At 38.8% G+C, this 24,808-nt stretch overlaps 1 protein-coding gene across 5 annotated transcripts in view; it reads left to right on the top strand.

Annotated features, from left to right (window-relative positions):
- The window catches only part of SBF2 (SET binding factor 2), a 233,040-nt gene that overhangs the window by 149,916 nt on the left and 58,316 nt on the right, over window positions 1–24,808 (top strand). For all 5 annotated transcript variants that reach the window (XM_083595457.1, XM_083595458.1, XM_083595460.1 and 2 more), the window contains 4 exons: window positions 1,772–1,870; window positions 4,644–4,848; window positions 6,073–6,182; window positions 7,687–7,836. In XM_083595457.1, coding sequence (XP_083451583.1) covers window positions 1,772–1,870; window positions 4,644–4,848; window positions 6,073–6,182; window positions 7,687–7,836 — 564 coding nt within the window. The remainder of the gene's footprint in view (window positions 1–1,771; window positions 1,871–4,643; window positions 4,849–6,072; window positions 6,183–7,686; window positions 7,837–24,808) is intronic.

Genomic DNA, 24,808 nt, shown 5'->3' with positions numbered 1-24,808 from the left:
GTATTACATTTATACCCCACCTTTCCTCCAATGAAGAAAATGGCATACATGGTTCTTCCCTCCCCCTCCATTTTTTATCCCCAGGGCAATTCTGTCAGGTAGGCTGGGCAGTGACTAGCCCAAGGTTCATGGCTGAGTGTGGATTTGAACCCTAGTCTCCCAAGTTCCAATGCTCTAACCACTATACCACACTGATTCCCCATTATGAAATATATCATTGTGAAAAATTCTGCAGTGAATTACCTCTGAAGCACTCCTTTTGTGTGGTCATTACATTTTTTCCTGCAAATAATTTCACTGGAAAAAATTGGGATTTTTTCTGCTGAATGCATTTTTTTTTACGAAAATGATTTTAAGTTCTTAAAAAAAGGTGTGGAAACAATGGGAATATTCCCAGGCATAATGAATGCATGAGAACATATTGCAAGTTCTGTCGTAATAAATAAAAAGTGACTACTGCATGTTACAGACAGTTTAGAATCTTTAAAAATTGCAATGGCAATATTATAACATGGTTTTACATACTCCTACAAATCTTTCTGTATGACATTTATGGGAGTTTGTTAATGCAGAGAAGAAATGGGAATGGGCAAATGTTGCTTTTAAAATAAAACAGTTGGGTTTTCATAACTGGCATGACTAGTGCCATAAATTTTACAATTTATAAAAAAGAATAATGAACTATTGGGGAATCATGTTTATTTATTTACGGTGTTTCTATGCTCCCTTGCAATCAGTTTGTTTTGTTGATTTGCTGTGTACACTTCTGAATGCTGAATATAATACACACAAAAACAGATTTTGACAAAACATTCCTGTAGCAATATAGCTTGTATTTAAAACATGAACTGCATATTGAACCGACCCACACCCGGCAATCATCATCTGAGGTCCGAAGGGTGGCTACACAAGAGTGGACCTTTTCTGTGGTGACTCCCTGCTTGTGGAATACTTTCCCCAGGAAGGTTCATATATTAAAGTGCCAAGCAAAAACATTCCTCTCCCCCTAGGCCTTCGGCTAACTAAACAATTTATGGCCTTTTAACTGAAAGGGGGGGGGGATTTTCATATATATTTTTGTTACTGTGTTACATATTTTTGTGTTTTTATATTCTAAACTGCCCTGTGATCCTTGGATGAAAGGCAGTATAGAAATTTAATGAATAATAATAATAATATTGCTTAGCATATTAAATGTGCTATATGAATTGACATTTGTCAATATTATTTTAAAGAACTATACTACCAGATTAGAAATGGTTCATTAAATATAATATTCTACTTCTGGAGTCTGTTTCCACAAAAGCAAAGTTAGAGATGTTGCATGATGTGCGCAATATGATGGGACAGACTTGTCTTTTCATTAGAGGAGTGTTGGTTTCAAATTCATGACTGGGCAATAAACCAGCATATATGAATCCTGGGAAATGCGGGTGCATGCAGAAGGTGTTTCAGTGGACAACAGTAAAAGTACCATATAATGTAGCATACAAGTCCTTTCTTGGATTGAAGAGTGCCCGGTCAAGCTCAAAGTCTGGTTCATGAATGTCCAAAATGGACAACTCAGACTGACCAAGCCTCTATTTGTGTAGATTAGTGGGGCTGAGCCAGTCTTCTGCCAGTTGCAGCTTCTGGTTTGGGGTCATTGGCAGCAGGACTGTTTCTCAAAGTCTTCATTATACTAAACTTTATTTTAGATCCTGAAAAGAGTTACTTTACTCTCCAGAAAATAATTAATTTTTTTCAACTAAAACCTTTTTCTCCCTTTAAGTTGGTAGCATTTGAAGTAGAGAGAATTAAATCTGAGGAAAGCAATTCATCAAAAATGTTAAAGCATGTCAGAGAACTTGCAGACCAGCTGTTAAAAAATGTAAGTACAAAGCATTCACATATTATAATGTCACTGAATAATGTTTCACTTCAAATTATTGAAGCTGTAGAAATTTAAATAGGAATCATTGAAGCAGTGAAAATTTAAATAGAATTAGCCTTGAATGTATGTTGAAGCTATACATATAGTTACCGTATTTTTCGCTCTATAGGGCGCACCTGACCATAGGGTGCACCTAGTTTTCAGGGGGGGAAATCAAAGAAAAAATATGATCCCCCCCCCAACTCTGGGAGCAGCGGACAGGCTGCATGCAGCCTGTGCACTTCTCCCAGACCTCCCTGCTATTGCGGGAGGTGGGGGAATTCCCCTATCTCCCGCAAAAGCCCACAGGAGGGAGAAGGGACTGACTCGGCCAGTCAGTCCCTTCTCCCTCCTTGGGGAAAAGCCCCCAAGAGCGGCACACTCTTTAAAGGCTGCGCGGCTCCTGCGGGCTTTTCTACAAGGTGGGGGAATTCCCCCACCTCGTTGAAAAGCCTGCAGAAGCCCGCAGCCTTTAAAGAGCGTGCGGCTTTTGTGTGCTTTTGCAGGAGGTGGGGGAATTTCCCCATCTCCCGCAAAAGCCCACAGGAGCCGTGAACCCTTTAAAGAGCGTGCGGCTCCTGCGGGCTTTTCGACCGAGTTGTGGGGCTGGCGGCGGGGGGAAGCGCTGCTTTCCCCCCACCGCCAGCCTCCACACCAGGTCCTGGAGCAGCGCGAAGGCGTCACGCACCTTCCTGCTGCCCCCTGAGCCTCTTGGGCTGGCGGTGGGGGGAAGCGCTGCTTTCCTCCACTGCCAGCCTCAAAGACCAGACTCTCCTGGCTTCAGCGAAAGCAACGCGAAGCCTCCGGAGCGCAGGCTTTGGAGGCTTCGCGTTGCTATCGCTGAAGCCAGGGAGCCTGCATTTACTCCATAGGACGCACACACATTTCCCCTTCATTTTTGGAGGGGAAAAAGTGCATCCTATAGAGCGAAAAATACGGTACTTGTTTGTATAACTTAACTGCAATGATTATTGCATTTGGAGACCCATTTACACTGAACCTAACTCAAGGTATCTTTTCTTAATATTAGTTAAATATGCCACTTACTTTTAAGTTGTGTCAGATATGCAACAACCAAAACCATGCCCAGAAATGGGAGCCATATAGATAAAGTAAGATGAAACTAGTCCCCTTACTTGTGTATCTGTGGCTTCTACTTTCTTGCTTGGAACAATAGTTTCTGCTTGACTTTACTAACCAGAACCAATGCCATTTTTGAGCAACCCTAGAACTACTTCAATACTGAAAGTATGACAGCTATTGTTGTTCTGTGTGTCAACGGAGCAGATGTATTGTGATCTGTAGGATATCATTATTGTTACATTTATGTTTCTGGAGACTTTCCAGCTGAGGTGTGTGTATGTGGATGAGACAAAGGCTCATCATTATTTTTGTTAAGCTCTGGGTTCCCAACAATGGAAAATGGGAATAAACCTTCATTAACACAATCTTTTCTACCATACCACTGAATTGCTGATAGCTAGAATTGTGCCATTTGTGATTAAAATCTGAGAGAGGGAGAAGATGTCTGGGGACAGCCTCAGAATGGCCATTGCATGTTCCTGTGAGTTTAATTATTGTGCTGTTTTGGGGAAAGTGTTGCTTTAGTGTGAGACTGAATGACTTCTTTACAGAGTCGCTTATGATGAGATTACTCATGTAAACAAAATTAAAACAGAAGCAGTGTGTTAAATTAAGGCCAAAATCAAATGATGGAAAAGGACAAGTGAGATGAGTGGCTGTATAAACAATATTGTAGAGATAGTGTGTGTCAAAGATTTGTTGCAAGCACACATGGAAAAGTGAAAAAGGAGGTGAGGTTAAAATCCCCTGTGAGAGTTTTTCTGTGTAAATAAGCTTGAAATGAGGCTTATAATTTAAATAAACACTGTCTGAAAGAACAGTTAAGTGTTATTGTATGCCCAGCTGATGTGATGTTCTGGGTTCAATGTATTGTGATTGTATTTTAGCACTAAAATTTTAAATCAACACTGTTATAAAAATAGTTTGTGTGAATTTATGTTATTGTTGTGAACCACATAAAAGTTGTAGGGAGTGAGAACAGAAATGTTTTGCTATAGCATAAAGATTATAGGACTACCCACAGTTCATATACTGCAGCATAAAAACACAGTGTACATACTTTTACATTGTATAATTTTTGCTTTGTGAACTAGTATTAATCATTTTGGAAAATTGCATGTGCTGTATAGAAGAGGATTGGATTGCACATCTATTCAGTTTCAGAATTATACAAGCTTAGCCTTGTCTTACAACTTTGTTTTTTGTTTTTAAAGGTTGATCTTATAAAAATGAACATTGAAAAATTACAGTTACATGAATTTGTGATGGAGCATTAGTCATTTTAAAATTCTACACAAAGACAGTGCATAAAGTTTTATTACTTTCCAATAAGCTACAAACTTGATGTTTTTGAAACACAAAAGAATACTTTGGGCTCAATCCAAAGTGAAGCACATTCAAATGGAGCACTTTCATTTATTTTATGTGTTATGCACATGCTTAAATCAAATGTGCTTAAGTTTTTACTAGTGAAGGCTTGATACTCCTCTTAGGGTTACACAATCACTTCCACGCTTTTGCTAAGTGAAATAATATGTCAAATAAGTCTTTTATTGGTTTAGATACCAAGATGATACTCTGTATTGTTATAAAATATTGATAGAAAGTACTGAATACCTTAATTCAAGTAGTGTTTATTTTAATTCAGGAGAATCCAAATCCTCACATGGCATTCCAGAAAGTTCCACGACCTACGGAAGGATCTCACCTGCGAGTTCATGTACTTCCTTTCCCCAAGATTAATGAGAATCATGTTCAGGATCTAATCCAGGAAAGTTTGGCTAAGAACCAAAGTGCACCACCTGCTTCTCGTGTGGAAAGGAAATGTGTTGTTCCTGCTGGCCCACCTGTTGGTAAGAGAAGCCACCCTATGTTTAATTCTGCTGTAACAATTTCTCCTGAAAGGATAAATGTGGATATTTTCATACGTTTTCCCACATTGATTCAAGGTGATGAGGGTTTCACAGTTAAGAAGGGAGTAACACTTTAGCCATCAAAATAAACCACTGACTTGTTTAATGATAAGAATAAAGTTGTCATTAACAGTAGTCCTATCTTTAGGTATCTATGAGTTCTTATGGTTGTGGAATATATTTTGATGTGATGGGAAGTAGCAGTTTTAAGAAAATAGATAAGTGTACTCTGTGGTATCAAAATAAATATTTCTGTGTTCATATTAGTTTGTTGAATAGGTCTGTGTCCTACCCTCCTCTGAGGTGCTTAGATCCTCCCACCCAACGTACAAGAGCTGACAGTTATTCTATTAAAGCACGGAAGTATTCGCTACATAGCCTATCGTGTGTGCAGGGTTCTGCATTGCTAATGGATTCCCCACTGCCATAATAGCTATACCAGTTAGCCAGCCATCTTTTCTATTTGTCCTTACCATCATCAGTGCATTAACTAACTTGAGTCATTATTACATATTAGACTGTTTTCAGCAGTTGAGGACTGCTTTCTTGACAATTTGGGTAATACGGTGGTTGAAATAAGGATGCCTACTTTGGCATGGGCCCTGAGCTGTTCATTTGGGGCCATGTGTCATGCTGGATTTCTAACGGTAAGACACAGTTTTCTCTGCTAGGGGAATCCCCAGGGTGCCATTGTTTTCAAAAAGCCAATGGCATTTCTCATTATTTGCCCTGGCTTGGCCCCCAAATCCCTTTTAATTCTCCACTGCTGGAATCCCAGGTATCTTACTTCCGTAAAGGAGTATAACCCGTAATTCACAAGGGTTTTGCAGGGGAAATTGATCATCAAAATGCCAGATTTCTGCTTGTTCTTGCTCCTGAATATTCCCTGCCAAATTCATATGGATTTTAAATTCTGACATGCTTGCACAGTTTTCCTCTTTGGGGGGAAAATGTCAGTCAAGTCTGCCCACGTATCAATATGATAGACGTGACTGTGCATTAATAGGGTTGTGTTCTTCTGCGCATTTAATGAGGACAAATGTAGCAAAATAAAACAAAGATACCCTAGGAGTTATTCTAGGAATGTTTCTAATGCAATAGCTCTTTAGTGATGGTTTTTACAAGAAATTGTTTCACATATGTTTCTACTTCTTTCTTTGTTAGTTTCCATAGTAGAAAAGTCAAGTACGGTTTTCAACAGTGCACAAAGGCTGGAAGTTGTTAGAAACTGCATCTCTTTTATATTTGAAAATAAAATTTTGGAGACTGAAAAGGTAATAAAAAATTCTGCTAAACTATTTGAGGAGTACTTCCAAGTTAAACTCATACATGTTAAGTGATTGACCTCTTTACTACTCCTGCCAGATTGCAGTCCTTTTTCATTTATTCATTGTCCTCTTCATCAAGTATCAGACTGAAAGTACTGAGGTACCAGTTAGGGTGGAGGCAGTGCATGTGAATATGTGGATTCCTTTTTACTCTAAATTAAAATTGGAATCTTACCTCACCCTCTTGTTTGCCCCTTCTCTGTTACATTTCTGTACATGGAACCCACCCACCCCGCAAATCTTCCCTGTTTTTCTTTACCTTATACATAGAGAGGTCACTCCTCCACCCAAGTAATTTTTCTTCTTTTCCACCCGGTGAACAACCAGGTCCAAACAGTATTTCCTGTTTCTCTTCTCCCTGCTCCAGCCCTTCATACCCTAAAAGTCTGTCTCCAGCTTCAGGTTGGTTTGTTCCCTTACTTCAAAGCTGGAGACAGACTTTGAAGGTATGAAGGGTTGGAACAGGGAGAAGAGAAACAGGAAATACTGTTGTGCAAATAGATTTTTGTTGTGGAAGCAGGCAGGCATCTTTGGATATTGCCTTTATTTTATTAATACAAACAAATCAATGTCCTAAAGAACTAAGGGCTAGATCAATTAACCCACTCTACTAGTGGAAGCCAGCACAAGGGTTCCTACTGGCACTATTTTCACTTGCCTTCCCTCTGCATACACACCCAAATCTACTCTAGAGGGTCAGGAGAAACTCTAGAAAGAGTGCATAAGGGAAAGAGGTGGGAAATCATTCCATTGGGCAAGCAGAAATGCTTCTGATGAAGAACAATCTCCCTAGCACAATGTTGAATTCCACCCTCAGTCATATGACTACTTATACAACATCTTTAAAGTCTGTGGAAAGAGCAGTGCGTTTCACACATTCATTAAAACCTACAAGACTGGGCACTGCCATGTCTCAGTATGTTGCATACTCCTTAACTTTTGAGACCACAACCAAGAAGTTCCTTCTCTAAGCCCCCACATTTCATTCAGTTTTATAATTTAGCATGAAAATGTTGTTCGGTTAGGAAATAGGAATACAGTGGTACTTTGGTTCTAGAACGTAATCCATTCCGGAAGTCCGTTTGACTTCCGAAACGTTCGAAAACCAAAGTGTGGCTTCCGATTGGCTGCAGGAGCATCCTTCACTCAAGCAGAAGCTGCACCAGACGTTCGGCTTCCGAAAAACATTCAAAAACCGGAACACTTTCTTCCAGGTTTTGGTGTCCGGGAGCCAATTTGTTCATCAGCTAAGCCGTTCGAGAACCAAGGTTCCACTGTATATGAAAATCTGGGAGAGTTTAAAGAGTTTAAACCTAACACTAGCTTAAATGCTGATCGTTTAGAGACTTTGTTGATTTGGTTTACTTTATTTACATATAATCCAAGTATTAGTAAAGAACTCAATTAAACTAATGTTTTGTGCAATTGGAATACATTTTTCTCTATATAGACTCTGCCTGCTGCACTGAGAGCCCTAAAAGGAAAAGCAGCACGGCAATGTTTGACACAGGAACTAAGCCTACATGTTCAGCAAAATCGAGCTATACTGGATCATCAGCAGTTCGATTACATTGTACGGATGATGAACTGTACTTTGCAGGTACTTAAAAATTGCTTTTAGCTTCAACTTGTAATTTACTGACTACAAATGTTCATGTATGTGAGGTACTAGATTGCATTGTATATTTTGCTGTATTTCCAATTAGCTGATTATAACTGCCATTTATAATTAGCAGGGTGATATTTTAGCATTCTTCCCTCTTCCTACAAAACTTTGCTCCTGGGGTTCTGAGCATCACTCTTAACCTTTTTTTTTTGCACAATAAATGTGAAGCATTTCTTTTCCCTGAAAGACAGCAAGGGTTCCATCTTTCTTTGGTAACATTTGTCTTACACTTCAAATTGTTGCTAACACATAGCTTTGTTTTGGTTTGTTTATTTTATAGCATCTGAATGCTTTCTACACTATACCTACTACTAGATAGTGAATGAGAAATTACAAGTGATGAATAGCGCGTCAGTTTGTTTGGTTTTTTAAGTAGCTGGGGGGGGGGGAGTTACTGCACTAAAGTCTATATCGGGGTAGGCAACCTAAGGCCTAGGGGCCGAATGTGGCCAAATCGCCTTCTCAATCCAGCCCACGGACGGTCCGGGAATCAGCGTGTTTTTACATGAGTAGAATGTGTCCTTTTATTTAAAATGCATCTCTGGGTTATTTGTGGGGCATAGGAATTCTTTCATATATATTTTCAAAATATAGTCCAGCCCACCACATGGTCTGAGGGATGGTGGACCAGCCCACGGCTGAAAAAGGTTGATGACCCCTGGTATCACTCAAGAGCAAGAGAATTTCATGGCAGAGACCAAATTTTTGGGTTATGGAAGTATACAAAAATATTTAGCGGAATTGAATCAAATTATTCAGAAACTTTAATAGCTGTGTTTTTCTTTGACCCATGAGTATTTTTCTGTAGAAAAGAACTTTCTTCAGAATGCTTATGATTTTGATTTCAGGGTTATTTTCTTTTTCAAGCTTCTTCATGACAAAACCGAAGAACTCCCCCTGTGCAATTGTCTGCTACTCAAAAGCAATGTTATCTCATGAAGCTTTCTTGGATTTGGAATATTGGGATAACTGTTGATACTAAATATGCATTTAAAATATGGCTACTTTAAACCAAGAAGTTTGAACTAAGCCAGCTACTTTATGAATTGTAAAATATACATGGGTGTCTGAGGACATGGCCAGGAACTAGAAAAATCCACATGAAATTTTACCAGTCAAATGTTCCATATTTACTTCTCCAAGGAATCATTCTAAAAAGGCGCCTGTGTTAGATAATAAACACTAGAATTGCATTTCATTAAAAATGCCAAAAGTGACAGGATATGCATCATTATTGATTTCCTTAAAATTGTTATAGAATAGCATGTAGTATGTAGGGAAGTTGGCACTGTGAGAGCCCATGAGCAGGAGCACCACATTGTCTCCACCAATGCATCTCACAGTGCAGATCTCCCCACCTCTTCACCCCCCTCTCTCCCAGTAAGTAGCCGGGAGGCCAGGTATGCAGCACCATCCACCCTCACTGACTGCTCCCAACAGGATCCCAACAAAAGTCATTTGAAAATATAATTATATACAGTAACACAGTTAGTTATACATAGTACCTATATGTGTGTATAGAATCATATATAATATTGCATTTCACAGATTTTTAAAAGTTTGCCCAGCAGATATGTTTGTCTTATTTAGGGACCACCACTTGACTTTATTATACAAGGATAATAATACAGTAAAAAGACTATGTCTAATAAACTGTGATTCACAGCCCATTCAAAATCAATCTTTGAATGTGGAAAGTGAAAAGTGTGTTTGGGCTGTAAAAATTAATCTACCGTATCTGTATAATATGCTTTACATGGGAAAGGAATTAACAGTACATAGAGCACTGAATCAAAAACATGTAGGAGAACGTCAGCTTTGGAGTACTTGCAAAATAAAGAGAGGACCTTAACACAAATTAAACAAAGTGCAAGTTAAGACAGCATTCAAGTTAAACAAAATAAATCACAACGTCCAATTGCATTTTTCTCATAATATAATTGTAAGCTGCAGTCTATTCTCATTTATTCATTTTCATCTTTTGCCCACTCTGTCCCAGAAGCACCACAACAGTAAATTCAAATGAAACAAACACCAACATTAACATCAGACAAGCAAGACTACAATATTCAAAGTTCTGCCTAACCCTGTTTTTCTTTTTGCCAAACCTCCTCCCGCTCATGCTATGCTTCTTACCCAGGGGAGTCCTTTTGATTCTTCCTGCATAGTACTGTAGTTCAAAGATCATTGCCTTAATGTGCAGTTTCATTATGACTGTTTATTAATTTTCAAGATGCCTGCAGGGAGGTTGTCAATTAAAAGACCAATGCCAAAACTCTTTATAGACATTTCTGCTCTTTGGTATTTGTGAATAATAAGTAAAATATCTCTGGAAAAATAGATTTGATCCAGAGCTGCAGATCAAAGGTGAGCCCAGACTTGCATGATTTCCTTTGGTTTTTTACCAGAACCCCATCATCTACCATAACAGATCATACTACAAAATGGCTACATGGGGACTACCTACATATCCAGTAACATACCTGAGGTACTATAGATAGGAATTCTAACATCAAGCCCTAAAAACTGCACAAGAACACAAAGGACAGGAAAAAGGCAACTGATTAACAAGCCCCCTTCGCAGGTGAGGGATAAAGTGGCTTCAACCTCATTTGCTCTTAATTAGGTTGTCTCATTTATATTGAACAATATTGTGCTCATTATTCATTAACTGACTACTTATTGGCTTGTCCACATGCAGATACATAAACAATTTAAAATGGCAAAACCAGGTTATTATTATGAGTGCTGAAGGATAATGGGCAGCAAAGATATTTCAGTGGTTGGATATGGTTGGGTAACAAGTTTCATAATGAGGTTTCAATATTTCCTCTTCAATCAAACAACAGTGAATTTTCAAAGCACTTTAAGAACTTTTGCTATGAACTTTTTTTAAAAAAATATATAATAATGAAAATACTCCTGAGTAAAGAATTACACACAGGCCTACTTTACATATCATAGTTCCAGTTACAGATAGGTAGCCGTGTTGGTCTGCCATAGTCAAAACAAACAAAAAAAATTTTTTTTAAAGGTGCTACTGGAAGGAATTTTTTTGTTTGTTTGTTTTTACATATCATGTTAAGTCACACTATGCTAACATCTGCTTTGCTCTTCCCTTGTCCTTTTCATTGTTAAACCAAGCCATGATTTGGCTTAGCATATCATCTGAACCTTGGCTCATGGTTTATCTCATTCCAGACAAACCCCAAGCTGTAACAAGGGTTTGTTAACCAAGTGCTTTCTTCTAAGAGGATTGATGCTGGCAGCAAACACTTAAAACACATTGCTGTCCTAGGCTGTTTTAACGTAGATGTTCCAAGGCGAAAAGGACAAAGTATTGCAGGCTTACTGGGAATTGCCTGCCCATGATTGATATTGCTCACTTGTTTCAGCTGATGTTCACAGAATCTCATAACTATCATAGAAGGACAATCAAATGGAGCACAGTTCAAAGACATGGTGCATTTAAAATCAGAATGCAGCTTGCAGTTTGAGTTCAGAATTTTATGAGCTAGCAAAAACTCATAGCCAAGGACTGGTGAACATCTGTATTAGAGTAATTTAAGCCTACTTCTCACAAAAGTGCAGATTAGGTTGCAAAACTGTGTCTGGCCTACACAACTTCAGGATGCATATTGGGACTTACACAACTGTTATCTTCCTTTGTATGAGAACACTCCCTTGCATAAAAACTAGCATGCCAGGGATAAAACCTTTCTGTCCATTACCTGGTTCTGTTTGTGCAGAGATATGGAGGGTCTTTCAACCATGTGAATTACTATCTGCAGTCTGAAGTAATATACTCTAGAAACATGTTACCAGCCTTATCTGGTCTTTGCCAGAATGAGCTCTTATCTCCCGGACATGGGCAAGGATAGCCTTTAGATGTGGGTTGATATTTGAAGGACCATATACTCCTAAAGCAAGCTGCCCAGTACTCAGATCATCATAATTGGTGATTGTCCCTAGTCTTTAGAACTGTTATCTCCCCAGGGACCTGCCAGTTTCCCTCCAGCAGAGAGCAAACACCTTTTTCTTTGGAAATATAGTATGTTATAGTTACTTACCATCTACTACTTTTTGTATGATTAGTTGCATGCTGCTGTTTATTCTCTTAGGTATATTTTCTGCTTTTTTCCATTTTTATTTGGTCATTTCTGTAAATATGGTATGAGATTCTTTGATTTTAAATACTTTTTTGTAACCTAAGTATATTTCGATAGAAAGGCAGGATAAAAATACTTTTAATAAAAACAAAATGGAAGAAGGGTTTGTCTAGAAGGATTCAGTCTGAGAGCTGACAGTCACTTTCATTTCTTAGGAGAATAAATGAAATTTCATTTTATGCTGTTTATAAATCAAACTTCTCAAATGGTCATGCATTCAGCAGAATAGTTCAAGCAATAAAACTGTTTTGTGGATAACTGTAGCAGAAGGACTTGTTGAATGAAAAATTTGATATACCTCATGCCTCATTTCACCTGAGATGTTTGCATATATCATATTACTATGCCTTGTCATGTGTTAGCATATTTTCATTCTTTGTGCATTAACTAGGGATTAAAGTTAATGTGATGCTAAAATTGCTCAGTTAGATTAAATCACTATTTATAGTTTTCACCAGTTTCTCCCATGTTGCCAAAAAACAAACCCCAGTTACAGAAAGAATAGCAAATAAAATATGCAATGTGTTAAGAGCAGAATTTCTGTTGATGTTTTCTGTCTGATAACCTCCGTTGCTTGGCTGAGTGTGAGGAGGTAGACATTTATGAGAATTTAAAAAAACCCCTATGAATCAAATACCCTATATTCAGAACAATTATGTATATACTATAATAGGTCTATGTACCTTTGCTTGACAAGATTTTTTTAGACTAAAGGGTGGAATTCAATATTGCACTCTTCTAACTGTTAAGAACATAAGAAGAGCCTGCTGGATCAGGCCAATGGCCCATCTAACCAACCAGATGCCTGTGGAAAACTAGCATGCAGGATTTGAGCACAAGAGCTCTGCCCCCCTCCTGTGGTTTCCAGCAACTGGTATTTAGAAATATGGCTGCCACCAATTGTGGAGAGCAGAACATAGCCCTCTCCTTCATTGTTCTCTCTGTGTGAGCATTGTAGCTTGCTAGGTAGATCATTCCCCCTCTCCTCCCACCACACACTATTCTGGGGTTCTCCCAACCGCCTCCGAGACAATTGGGGGGGCATGTAGGGGGAGAAGGAAAGTTCTATTGCACGACCAGAAGTCCTTCACAGGGCTGGTTCGATGAATCCTGCCCAAAAATTATGGCTGAAAGTTCATTGTTTTCAGTCCACATATAAGCACTAGTATTCATTAACCATTTTTCTGTCGAAATGATTTGCTGACAATGCGCTTTGTTTGAAGAACAACTGGGGCTTTGAATTTAATATACAGCGGTACCTCTGGTTAAGAACTTAATTCATTCCAGAGGTCCGTTCTTAACCTGAAACTGTTCTTAACCTGAGGTACCACTTTAGCTAATGGGCCTCCCGCTGCTGCACAATTTCTGTTCTCATCCTGAAGTAAAGTTCTTAACCTGAGGTACTACTTCCGGGTTAGCAGAGTCTGTAACCTGAAGCGTTTGTAACCCGAAGCGTTTGTAACCCAAGGTACCACTGTATTCTATCCCTCTCGGTCCTCCGTTCAACCTCTTCACATACCCTTTCATTTTATTTTATGGGATGGGAATAATTTTTTTTGGCACGTACACAATTTCTAACTTTTCATTTTAGTCTAGGCTTAACTGTACAAATACCTTAGGCTAAAACTCTGTGAACAGAGCCTGAATCATATTCCATCAAAATAAACAACTGACCCCCAAGGGCATCTAAAGTCAGTTGTACCCAATAACAGTTACATAAGTTGCAGCAGCATTTTCACAGATAAATCTAAGTATCTTGCGAATATAGTAACAACATACTCTATAATTAGCAATTTAATAAAATGCTTGGTCTTCTTGAAAAGGGTTGAGGAGCACATTGGACATACCTAAAGTAGCCATTTGCATTTAAGCTAAGCAGGTGATTACATTTCTTGCTAGATTTTCTTAGTATTGCACATCTCCCTATTTTAATATGTTGTTCCTAACCACTGTTGGTCCAAAAAGTTGTATGTAACAAATACATTAGCCAAACAACAAATACTACATTTAGTTTTACTTATGTTAATTAGATTCCTTTTGGTTTAGATAATTTTATATTGTTTATTAAACTTGTGTACTACTGCTATAAACGACGTCTCCATTTGGGCCATGTCGTAATCCGCAAAATGTTCAAGAATCATTGAGAAGCTATTTCAATTATTTGTTTTCAAGCTGTGGTTTTTGCTTAGAAACCCTTGGAAGGCAATCCGTTTAATTTCACATGTAATAAGACAGTTTCTGCTTCTACTGCTTTCCTATGAAATTAATACATTTAATGAATATAGCATGCAAAAATAAAGTCAAACTAAAATGAAATTTTACTATCACGGCTTGATAAAACAATATGGTTGGTGCTTTTTCAGCACCTCTAACTTTCCCATAGAGTACCAGGAGGTGTAAATTAGCTCTAGGTTTTTAAAAGCTATCTGTGTAGGGAGGGAGGAAGGACCATAGATATAGATACAGCTATCACACTAGGCAACTGCAAGAGCTCTCCAATTGAGCTTCTCACTCCAGCTGAAGCTGTAGGTGACTTGAAGAATGGGGATTGACTGGGAAGGATGTGCATGGACTGTTGCCCTTCTGCTTATCAAGTCTTCCTCCTATACCAGCCACGTCTGGGGAAATGGTGACAGTGAGAGAGCATAGTTAGTTGGGTACATAAGCGGAGACATGGATGCAGTGGTTCTTTTACCACTTGGGCACAGTGGGAAGTGGGAAATCATATAGATTGGCAAGACACAAGAAAATGATCTGTGCTGATATTACTATTAAATAGCAATGAATTCCATATAAAGTAAAAGTGTGTGTGTTACTCGTATCACTTGCACTTGAAGCAGCGTGCAAATCTCAGTTTAAATGTGGAATGTTAATAAAGAATGAAATGTTTTCTTTATAAAGATTATTTTTAAATGCCGAACTTGTCTTCTCCTTCTAGATAAGCTTAAAAATATCAATAAAGAATGAAATGTTTTCTTTATATAGAAATTTATAAAAACATAAAATTGGCTTCTGCAACCACATAGTGCATTAAAACATGTCTGTCAACTGTGATGATAGTGTTGACAGGAGAAAAGTCATGGAGTTTGTATTATTCTGTAAAAAGAGCAATCTATTGTGTGTCTCCCCAGACTCTGAATCCAAGATTAAAGTGCATGTTTGATATTCATAAATTAAACTAAAATCAGTGTCACTAATAAGCCCCTCAACTTTTTATTGGTTAGCTGTCATTAGTATTTCTGCCAAATGTACTGTTTCTCAGGGCCATGTGATGTTTGTCATGTGGGGTGGGGAAACAATATGGTCAGGGAAGCCAGGTTAAGACCATGGCATGGGTGGAAGGGAACTTTAATCCTTTGAGTTTGCCATTATCCCAATCAGATTGCTCCTATGTACCTGCTGTTTCTAATGGGAGGAAGGTCCAATTGGCACTAGCCTAATTGATTTAGCTTAATTTGATTGGCCTAATGTGCTTATTATGCGAACTGGCTAATTATATAAATTATGCTCCTGTATTACATGCAAATGCTTGTTTTTGGTGCTAAATATAATGCAATAAATACAATTTTAAAATCTAAATAAATAAACAGATCAAAAGAGGAAAATATGTATATTCTGGAGGAAGTAGTTTTTTTCTCTTTTCAGCAGAATAAGCATGATTTTCAGGGGAAGTGAGGTACCATATTTTGTTTTAACTCTGCTTCAGAACACTTCTAGAGAAATGCAACTTAAATGTTTATTCCTTTGGGAAATTCTTTCTGTCTTTGAGGGAAGTACTATTTTGTATTTACTTTTTTGCACCAAAGCAAAATCTGTTATCAATGTTCTGAAATGCTCCTGTCCTGTTGGAAGGCACCTAGAAGAGCACAACCCCAGGGCATAATACAGAAGTTGAATAAAAACAGAATGGAATTGGAGAAATCCATTCATCTGTACTCAGAGGCAGAATTGGAGCAATCAAGCCACAATTTTGTAAGTGCAAGAAGATGGAACAAGGAGGAGAGAGAGATGACATGTCTTTTATGAAAAGTGTATGCAAGATAAATCAAACATTCCAAAGGCAGGAACCAAAGGGGGGCGAGCTATGAGTGGGGAACTGGGCAAAGGATATATTGATGGCAGGTCAAGTTCATAAGAAAAGTTCAGACTAACAGCAATGAATGAAATATGAAATGCAATTTATTTCTGCAAGGGAGGCAAAAATTGTTGACTATAGGGCTTGCCCCAACTTCCTGTTTGCTATATGGTTCTGTTGCAAATATAGTTTCCTAATTAGTAATCTTCTGAAGTTATGTGATTCTGAGTTACATTAACTTTTCATTTTTCTAAAACCATTTCAAATATTGTGTTCAATGTGTAAGTTTATAAATTAGTTTGTTCAACCTGAACAATGTATGCATTTATTATATCAGATATAAGATCCTTAAAACAGAAGAATAATGATGTACCAGGTTAGAAAAAGGCAATTCCAACTAATATTTGAGGGGGAGGGATAAGCTTTTTAAATATATACATTTTAGGGGGGGGAAAACGTCTCTCTGGGCCAGGTCTAGGGATTAAGCTCTATAAATGAGCCATTTACAACAAAATACAATTAGGTAGATCAGAAGTTCAGCAATTATTTATAATATAATACAGCTGTGCAAAGCTACTTATCTTCTTCATATTGCCACAATCTAAACTAGCATGGAAACTTTCTGAGGTCAGTATTACAATAGGGTTATCTGTTTGGCTGTCTGCATCATCCGGTTTTTTTAACTGTTCCAGAAAGCATTTGCCTTCCTCTGGGGTTTGGACATACATTGCCAAAGTTGTGTGGGTAATGGTTAACCTAAATGAAAAACCTGATCAATAACTTCAGAGGGTGTGACTACAATTTTATCACAGCCTAAAGTGCTACTTTAATGGCTCTGGTGAGAGAAGTGTGTGTGCTCTGCTTAGTTGTCTGTTCATTACTATCCAATCCAATCCTGGTGGGGGACAGGCCATGCTCCTTCCGGGGTCGTTTGTCCACCTTTGGTCCCCACCCTGCACTCAGCTCTCACCTGTGGCTCCTAGAGGCTGTCAGCATGTGACAGCAGTCACAGCAAGGGAACAGCTTCAACCAGCCAGCTAAACTAGGTGCGGGTAGCCAATGCATCTCAAACCCTCAGTGAGTTAGGGACTTCTTGATGTGAAGACCGGCTCCAACAGATTAAGTGGACAAGGCCAATAGTGGGTCCAAGAAGGCAATTTCTGTACACGCTGTAGAGGTAAGTGAGGGGCAGAAAAGTCTCTTCAGTGCTGCTAAAGCAGCAGTTTGACTTCACTCCCATAAGTGCACTCAATTGTCTCTCAAGACAGACGGATGCCAGATAGAAAAATGCAGTGTGTTTATTCTTGCCTCTTCCTCCTGTCTTTTGCACAATTTTTTATTAGAATTATACCTGGATAAAACAGATGCTGTTTCTTTGAAGTTACTTTGTTTTCTCTATAGCTTTATGTTCTTAAGTATTTTTATCATTGTGCCAATTTACATGTTTTTGTACCAGCAATGCATTCTTAAATTCATACTCTCCATAGTTCCTATGATTTTTATTTAAGAGTTAGAAATTTAGCCCTGCATAACAGTCTGGGGAATTCAGAAAGCCCAGAGATGGTATTTCTAAATTGTGCTAGATGTCAAAATGATCCTCCTTTTACAAGGGGATTTTCATGATTACCTTTTTTTTGGTTCTCTTGTGACAGAGCAGGGGTTTTCCCCTTTTTTTATAGCAAGCAGTTTTACTACATTGACTAAATTGTTGCAGAATCTAGTTATGGGAAGTGATTATGTACTTTTCTACAATGGCATATCCTCTAGCAAATGGAAATAACTGTAAAGTTTTAGGAAGATTTCATGTAATTTAAGACTCATCTTTCTTGATTCACTTCCTAACACGCACATGTACACTCCAAGATTTTATGTATTTCCAAAGGGAGGTTATTGTATTGTAACATTCAGTTCACTGCTCCTCACAGCGACAAATATTTATAGAATTACTCATACTATTTTTCTTTTGCTGTAGTGGTCACAATAACAGCGGTAGCTTCAGAGCAGTGGGGATTTTCATAAAGAAAATTGTGTGTCTTGCAGGGGGAGCTAAATAAATTCCTTGTGCACCCCCTGTGATCCAATGGAAGAGTGCTATTTGTTTTATAGTTGCCATTGTGTAGAGTTGCCATATTTCAAACAGTGAAAATTCGGTTAAGTTACTAACCTTTTTTAATGGAAAAACAGCACTGCCAACATGGGCTGCCATACATCCGGATTTTCACCCAGGCACTGCTGCCGACTACAGTATTCCAGATATGTCTGGGAACATCCGGATGTATGGCAACCCTGCCATTGTGCCACAATTTTTCTTTGTTTCTTCCTTACCTTCAGATTCTGGACTTTGCTAGTGGAAGCAGTATTAATAGGCTCCTCAGAGTTAAATGAAATTGCATTCTCTGTAGATGTGCATGCAGTAAGGACTGGGGCAAAATGTGCCCCCATAGGCCAAAGGGCTGTATCCCCTGGAGCAGAGGGCTGCTTTCATTCTGACTTCTGACTTCCCTGAGCACAACTGAGAGTGAGCTACAAACTGAGGAGATGGGCATGTAAGGCTGAATGCTGGAGGTGTAGCTTCAAGACAGGATCAAATGAAAAAAGAAAAATCGAAGGAATTATTCCCTATCTTGAGTTGACTATTTTAAAGAGAGTAATTTAAACAGAGAGATGCCTGTTACGTGCTAATCTGATTCTGCTTGTCCCATGGGTTATGTGGGTTTCACATTCCTGCTTTTTGTTTTAACTCGGTGTTTGCTTCAGCCTGTAAAACTTTAAAGTCATCTGGAGATTAAGCTCAATCGATGCAAGAATATGTGACTGATGGCTGAGATGATTCAGAGCAATGACCAAGCAAATTGTTCAAATTACTTGAAGCCCTGATCTTCTAATTAAGCTTTGTTTAATGTGCTTGCTACGTGCTGCTTACTGAGACTTCATTGCTAGTCATCCAGATGACACACATAGCAGATTTAATTCCCACCATTACTATTTTAATTCTCTTTGGAAACATTATTTTTTTCTCTATATATTTTCTTAGTAAATGTATAAGAACATTAACAATTGATCAGTTTATGTTGCTGGATGCATAAATAATCAAACTGCATATGTAATTATTTATTAGTGCTTTTTATGTTACTTTGAGATCACTATATTTGTAATGTAACTTTTGATACGCATGCACTTTGTATATCTGGTTCTCACACCATACTAAGCCACCTCTCTCATGTTCCTTTCCTCCCTAACAGCCATTCCACTCATAAGGCGGGGTGAAGCAGCCGCCTCAAGCGGTTCTGCCCCCCAGCTTTGCTGCTGGTATCCCTGGCCTCTAGGGGCAGAGAGGGATTGGCAGCAAGCCTCTGCAAAATGCCTCCACTCCTGCTGGTTCAGCCAGAGGGGAGACTTTCCATAACCCAGCTTTGCTGCTGGGCTTCAGACAGCCCTTGAGGACAATACCTTATATCCCCCCCAATTGTGGATGCAGAAGTGGGATGTTTCACCTCAGGTGCCAAATTGCCTTGGGCCACCCTCCCCCTAACCTTAGCACAGTTGCCTTTCAGCTTATGAAGAGTATTGCTGCATTGTCATTTTGCATGTAGCCACTATCATAATGTTCCACTGTGCCAGAAGCATTGGGAACCAGTGAAGGATAGTCAAAGCAGATGCACTCTGTTTTTCTATACCTTGCATATCAGGGTGAGAGTGAGATTCTGAAGGCATTTGTACCACATGGTTTTGATCAACTGGAATACGATCTAAAGTAACTGAAGCCTGCAGTATATTGCAAATCATTGATTACACCGGTCAACAACAAATTTGTTGTCTGCGTTTTTTCAGTTGATTTAGGATGAATCTGATGCGCTGAATCCAAAAATCACATTGGTTTTGCTCAATCAGGTCAAGTTTTTGAGCTATGGCCACATGTCTTTTTTTACGTTTTTGTTCACATGTACGCTTGTGTGGAGCATTTTAGAAGAAGTTGGTGGGGGTAAAATGCCATGTCGAATAATTGTTTTGATTGGAAATGATTATTTTAATGACAAGAAGTATTCAGGTCCGATAGTTCTGGGTGATTATGTCGAAAAGGGATCAGTTTGAAGTCATAAAACCTCGAAATCTTCCATAAATTGGTGCGGCTGGGATCAACAGGAAGAACCAGAGCAGCCTCAAGTATCCTGATCTTCAATCAGCACGTCGTCCTGTAGCTCATTTTGATGAAATTCCAGTGCATATCTTCGGAGAACTTCCTGACATTAGTGACGAAGATGCCTCCAGTGTTGAAGGACATGAAGAAGAAGAAGTGGTTCTTGAAGATGATGCTCCACATCCATTTTCCCAAAAGAAGTTGAATGATCTAGTTTGCGACCTCAGCTTGTCAAAGGACTCTGCCAAACTGTTGGCATCCAGATTGAAGGAAAAAAACCTCCTCTCTGACAGTGCTCGCATCAGCTTCTTCCGCAACAGGCATCAAGAGTACCTCCGTTTTTTCTCGGAAGAGAAGGACTTGGTGTACTGTGCAGATATTGCGCAGGTTCTGCTCAAGCTTGGAGTGCCACAGTACGAACCCAAATATTGGAGACTGTTCATTGACAGCAGCAAGCGATCACTGAAATGTGTTCTGCTATACAACGGCAACCAGTTTACCTCTATACCCCTGGCTCACTCGAGTACACTGAAGGAGAACTATGAAGCGGTGAAGTATGTGCTGGAGAAAATTGGTTATGATCAGCATAAGTGGTTTATTTGTGTTGACCTGAAGATGGTGAACTTTTTGTTGGGACAACAGTCTGGCTTCACCAAGTACCCATGTTTTCTGTGCATGTGGGATAGTAGGGACCGTGCTCAGCATTACACGAAGAAGGACTGGCCTGTGCGGGAGGAATTGGTGCCTTGCAAAAAAAGGAACGTCATCAACGACCCTCTGGTGGACAGAGACAAAATACTCTTCCCACCGCTGCACATCAAGCTCGGCTTAATCAAGCAGTTCACCAAGGCTCTGGACAAGGATGGTGACTGCTTCACTTGCTTGTGCCAGGCTTTTCCAGGATTGACATTGGAAAAGTTGAAAGCTTGCATTTTTGATGGTCCTCAGATCCATCAGCTCATCAGAGATCCAGAGTTCGGAAAGTCAATGAACGAAGTGGAACTGGAAGCATGGAAGGCATTTGTTCTGGTAGTGAAGAACTTTCTTGGCAACAATAAGGTCAGAAACTATGCAGAACTTGTCAACAACATGCTGACTGCTTTCAGAAACCTGGGCTGCAACATGAGCGTCAAGATGCACTACGTATTTTCACATATGGACCGGTTTCCTGAGAACCTGGGTTCAATGAGTGACGAGCAGGGGGAGAGATTCCATCAGGACATGAAAGAGATGGAGACCAGGTATCAGGGTCGCTGGGACGCAGCCATGATGCCTGACTACTGTTGGACTCTGAAGAGAGACCTCCCTGCCGCTGAGCATTCCAGGAGTTCCAAGAAAGGGAAGTTCAAGCCCTGAAATTTGAAAAATGGTGAAGCAATATGCAATTTACGTGTACTTACCTTTGCCAATGCCCACAATTCAGTTTACAGTAAACCTGACCTGATGGAGAGAAACGGATGCCATTTCCTGATTCAGCAGTGCAAAAATACCCTAAATCAGTTGTAGAAATCTAGACAACATTCAAAAAGTAAAAAATTGTTATGAAAGCCATAACCCACATGCCCCCAATCCTACTGTGTCTGGTGTCATCTGTTTAGGTTTGAGGTTTTTTCTATAATCAAGCAGCATATAAATTTTATAAAATAAATAATTATATTTCATTATGTACTGTACTCCATTGTAGCATTATCATACTTGCAAAATAGCACTGTTAAGTAGGATATCTTTTTAACTGTCCTGGCTTTCCCTTGGGATTCCTGGGAACAGTAGCTGGTAATTCTTAAACATTCCTAGATTCCTTTCAAAAGTACAACATAGAGAAGGAAGCTATGGCAATTAAATCACTTTAGGTTTATATTGTAGGCTTGCACACTTTCAAAATATTAACCCAACAAGGAATGTATGGGAAAATAATGGATTCTTTCATTATCTAACTATAGATATCTAACTATGATATAACTATCATATAAGTTAATGAAAGCTTGCAGGTGCCATCTACCAAGTTTTTAATCTGTGATATTTTAGTGTATTTTTTGTTTCTATGGAAGCCGCCCAGAGTGGCTGGGGAAACCCAGCCAGATGGGCGGGGTACAAATAATAAATTATTATTATTATTATTATTATTATTATTATTATTATTATTATTATTAATTCATTTGAAATGTGTGACTTGTGGACAATTAAAGGTCAGGTGTTGTGTTCTATACAGTACCTTTCATATAGGCACGTTAGTTTAATAAAAAAAACCCACTTAACATCTGCTTAGTTTTCCTCCTAACAGCACAGAATGCTATGTTTAGGCCTTCTACAACAGACATTTTTCAGCTGCCTATCACTCTTATTTTCATTTTCCTAAATTTTTGTTTCATCTGGAATAAAAGTTTCAGAGTCCTGTTTGATGCTTCTGCAGACATCAACTTCCTTAAAAAAGGAAGAATCCAGTTCTTGAACAAGACCTGGATGAGGGAGAAATATCCTACCATTTCAGGTAAAAGGGAAATATCACACCACTTGAAGAGAATTGAAGATGTGTCTGTAGTGTTAGTGATGAACCCCCTGTGGAAGCACACTTGGTGCATATCATGCATATACCATCTTCTTACTCTATTCCTAATCTTGGGAAAAATGTGTTTTTCCAGTCCACCATCTTCTAAGGTAGTCCGTTCCATTGTCAGAACAGCTCTCGCCATCAGAAAGTTCTTCCTAATTCTTATTTGGAATCCCCTTTGTTGTAATTTGAATCCATTGATTTGGTTCCTATCCTCTGGAGCAGCAGTAATGCTCAGCGTCTATTGATATTTTTTGTCTTCCTAGTTTGTCATGTGTTATAAAGCATCCCACTGCTTAATTTAAAAACTATTTGTAGAATAGTTCTACAAATTCTGTTGTGGGCCAGTATATCACAGATGTTGTAGTTTAAGGTTTGGACAGAGTTGCAGCGAATGAAGTCCTGCTGTGAAATAAAAGTCAAAAGGCATCTTGGCATCCCAACCATTTCCTTGGGAGAAGATTACAGCCTGAGTATGCTGAACTTTATTGCTATGGGCCTCATGACAGTTTTCAGAAACATGCATGGCATTTTTGCTAAAGAAACTCAGATGTGCAGAAACATAGGGGCTGTCATTCTTGTATTTTATCATTGTCTTAAGGGGGGGAAGTGAAGAACATGAGCCCTTAGGTTTAATAGTTTTTTGTTGCAATGTGACAATACTGATGTGAAATGTAGGAAATCACTCTTCTGTGACGGTTGAGCTTTTTTCTATTGTAAGAGAAGAATGAAGGAACAATGAATCTTACTCTATCAGTGTCATCACTGATTTTGACCGCTGTTAGTTTTAAAGTACTGTAGAGCTGCTCAAGACAGATGTTTTGTATTGCCAAAACTTAACAATACTATTGAGGGTAAATCTAGGTAAAATTTGTTTTGGGTTGCAGTAGAACTAATTGTCTCCAAGTCTGACTAGTGAAAAATTGCATTCAACCCTCATTCCCCCCCCCCCCCTTTCCATCTTGAATTCACTCAAACCTATGAATGCCTGGCTCCTGCTGAACCATTTTTGTGCTGGGGAATGCACCAGAAACAGGATAATCTATGGACTAGTCAGCCTTTAATAACACCATTGTACGTTCCAAGCTTAATAACAAATCCGATAAACATGAATAAATCAGACCTAGCTTTTTGGTTTGGCTTGTCAAGTTTTGGGGGAGATTGTTTGAAGGAGCAACTAGTATGATTTCATGGTAGTGTGACAGCTGGGCATGAAGCTGTAGCACAGTATATCCCTTCATGCACCTTTTATAATAATTTTCAGAATAGAACTTGGTTTTTGGTTGACTGGGGGAAATGTTTTAATAATGTTTTAATGGGGAAAATAATGATTCACTTTAGTAAATGTAGAACAACTATACACACAGGTGCTGCTTATGGAGCAAAAAACCAAGTTCCTAAGAAATTGTTTGTTAGCTTATTATGAGAACACTCACCTGACAATTTTCATTATTTCCTATGGTACCATTTCTAATTCCCTCTCCTGCCATGGTTTTTTCCTAAAATGGCTACAGCAAAAGAGAAACAAAGGAGCAACTAATCTGTCTCATCTCTCCTGCTTTCTGATTTGTCCAATCTCTCTGCCCACCCCCTCCATGGTTTGTACTCGAAAATAATAATAATAATAATAATAATAATAATAATAATAATAATAATAATACCCTACCCATCTGGCTGGGTTTCCCCAGCTACTCTGGGAAGCTCCCAGCAGAATAGTAAAAACTTGATAAAACATAAAACATTAAAAACTTCCCTAAACAGGACTGCCTTCAGATGCCTTAACATGACAAATTTTAAGAGGCAACAGTGCAGCATAACCAGGTGGCAGTCACTCAGGCATGTAGAGGCCAATCTGATGAGCAAGAGAAAGAGGTCACAATCAGCCTTGAGATATATATATATATATATATATATATATATATATATGTGTGTAATTGACTGTGCTCCCACTCACCCCACCTTCTTGGATGTCTCAC

Source organism: Podarcis filfolensis, assembly GCF_964270895.1.
Source record: "Podarcis filfolensis genome assembly, chromosome: 1".
In the NCBI taxonomy this organism is placed as follows: Eukaryota; Metazoa; Chordata; class Lepidosauria; order Squamata; family Lacertidae; genus Podarcis; species Podarcis filfolensis.
The sequence above is the reverse complement of the archived record's forward strand: the minus strand, read 5'-3'. Positions and strand labels throughout refer to the sequence as shown.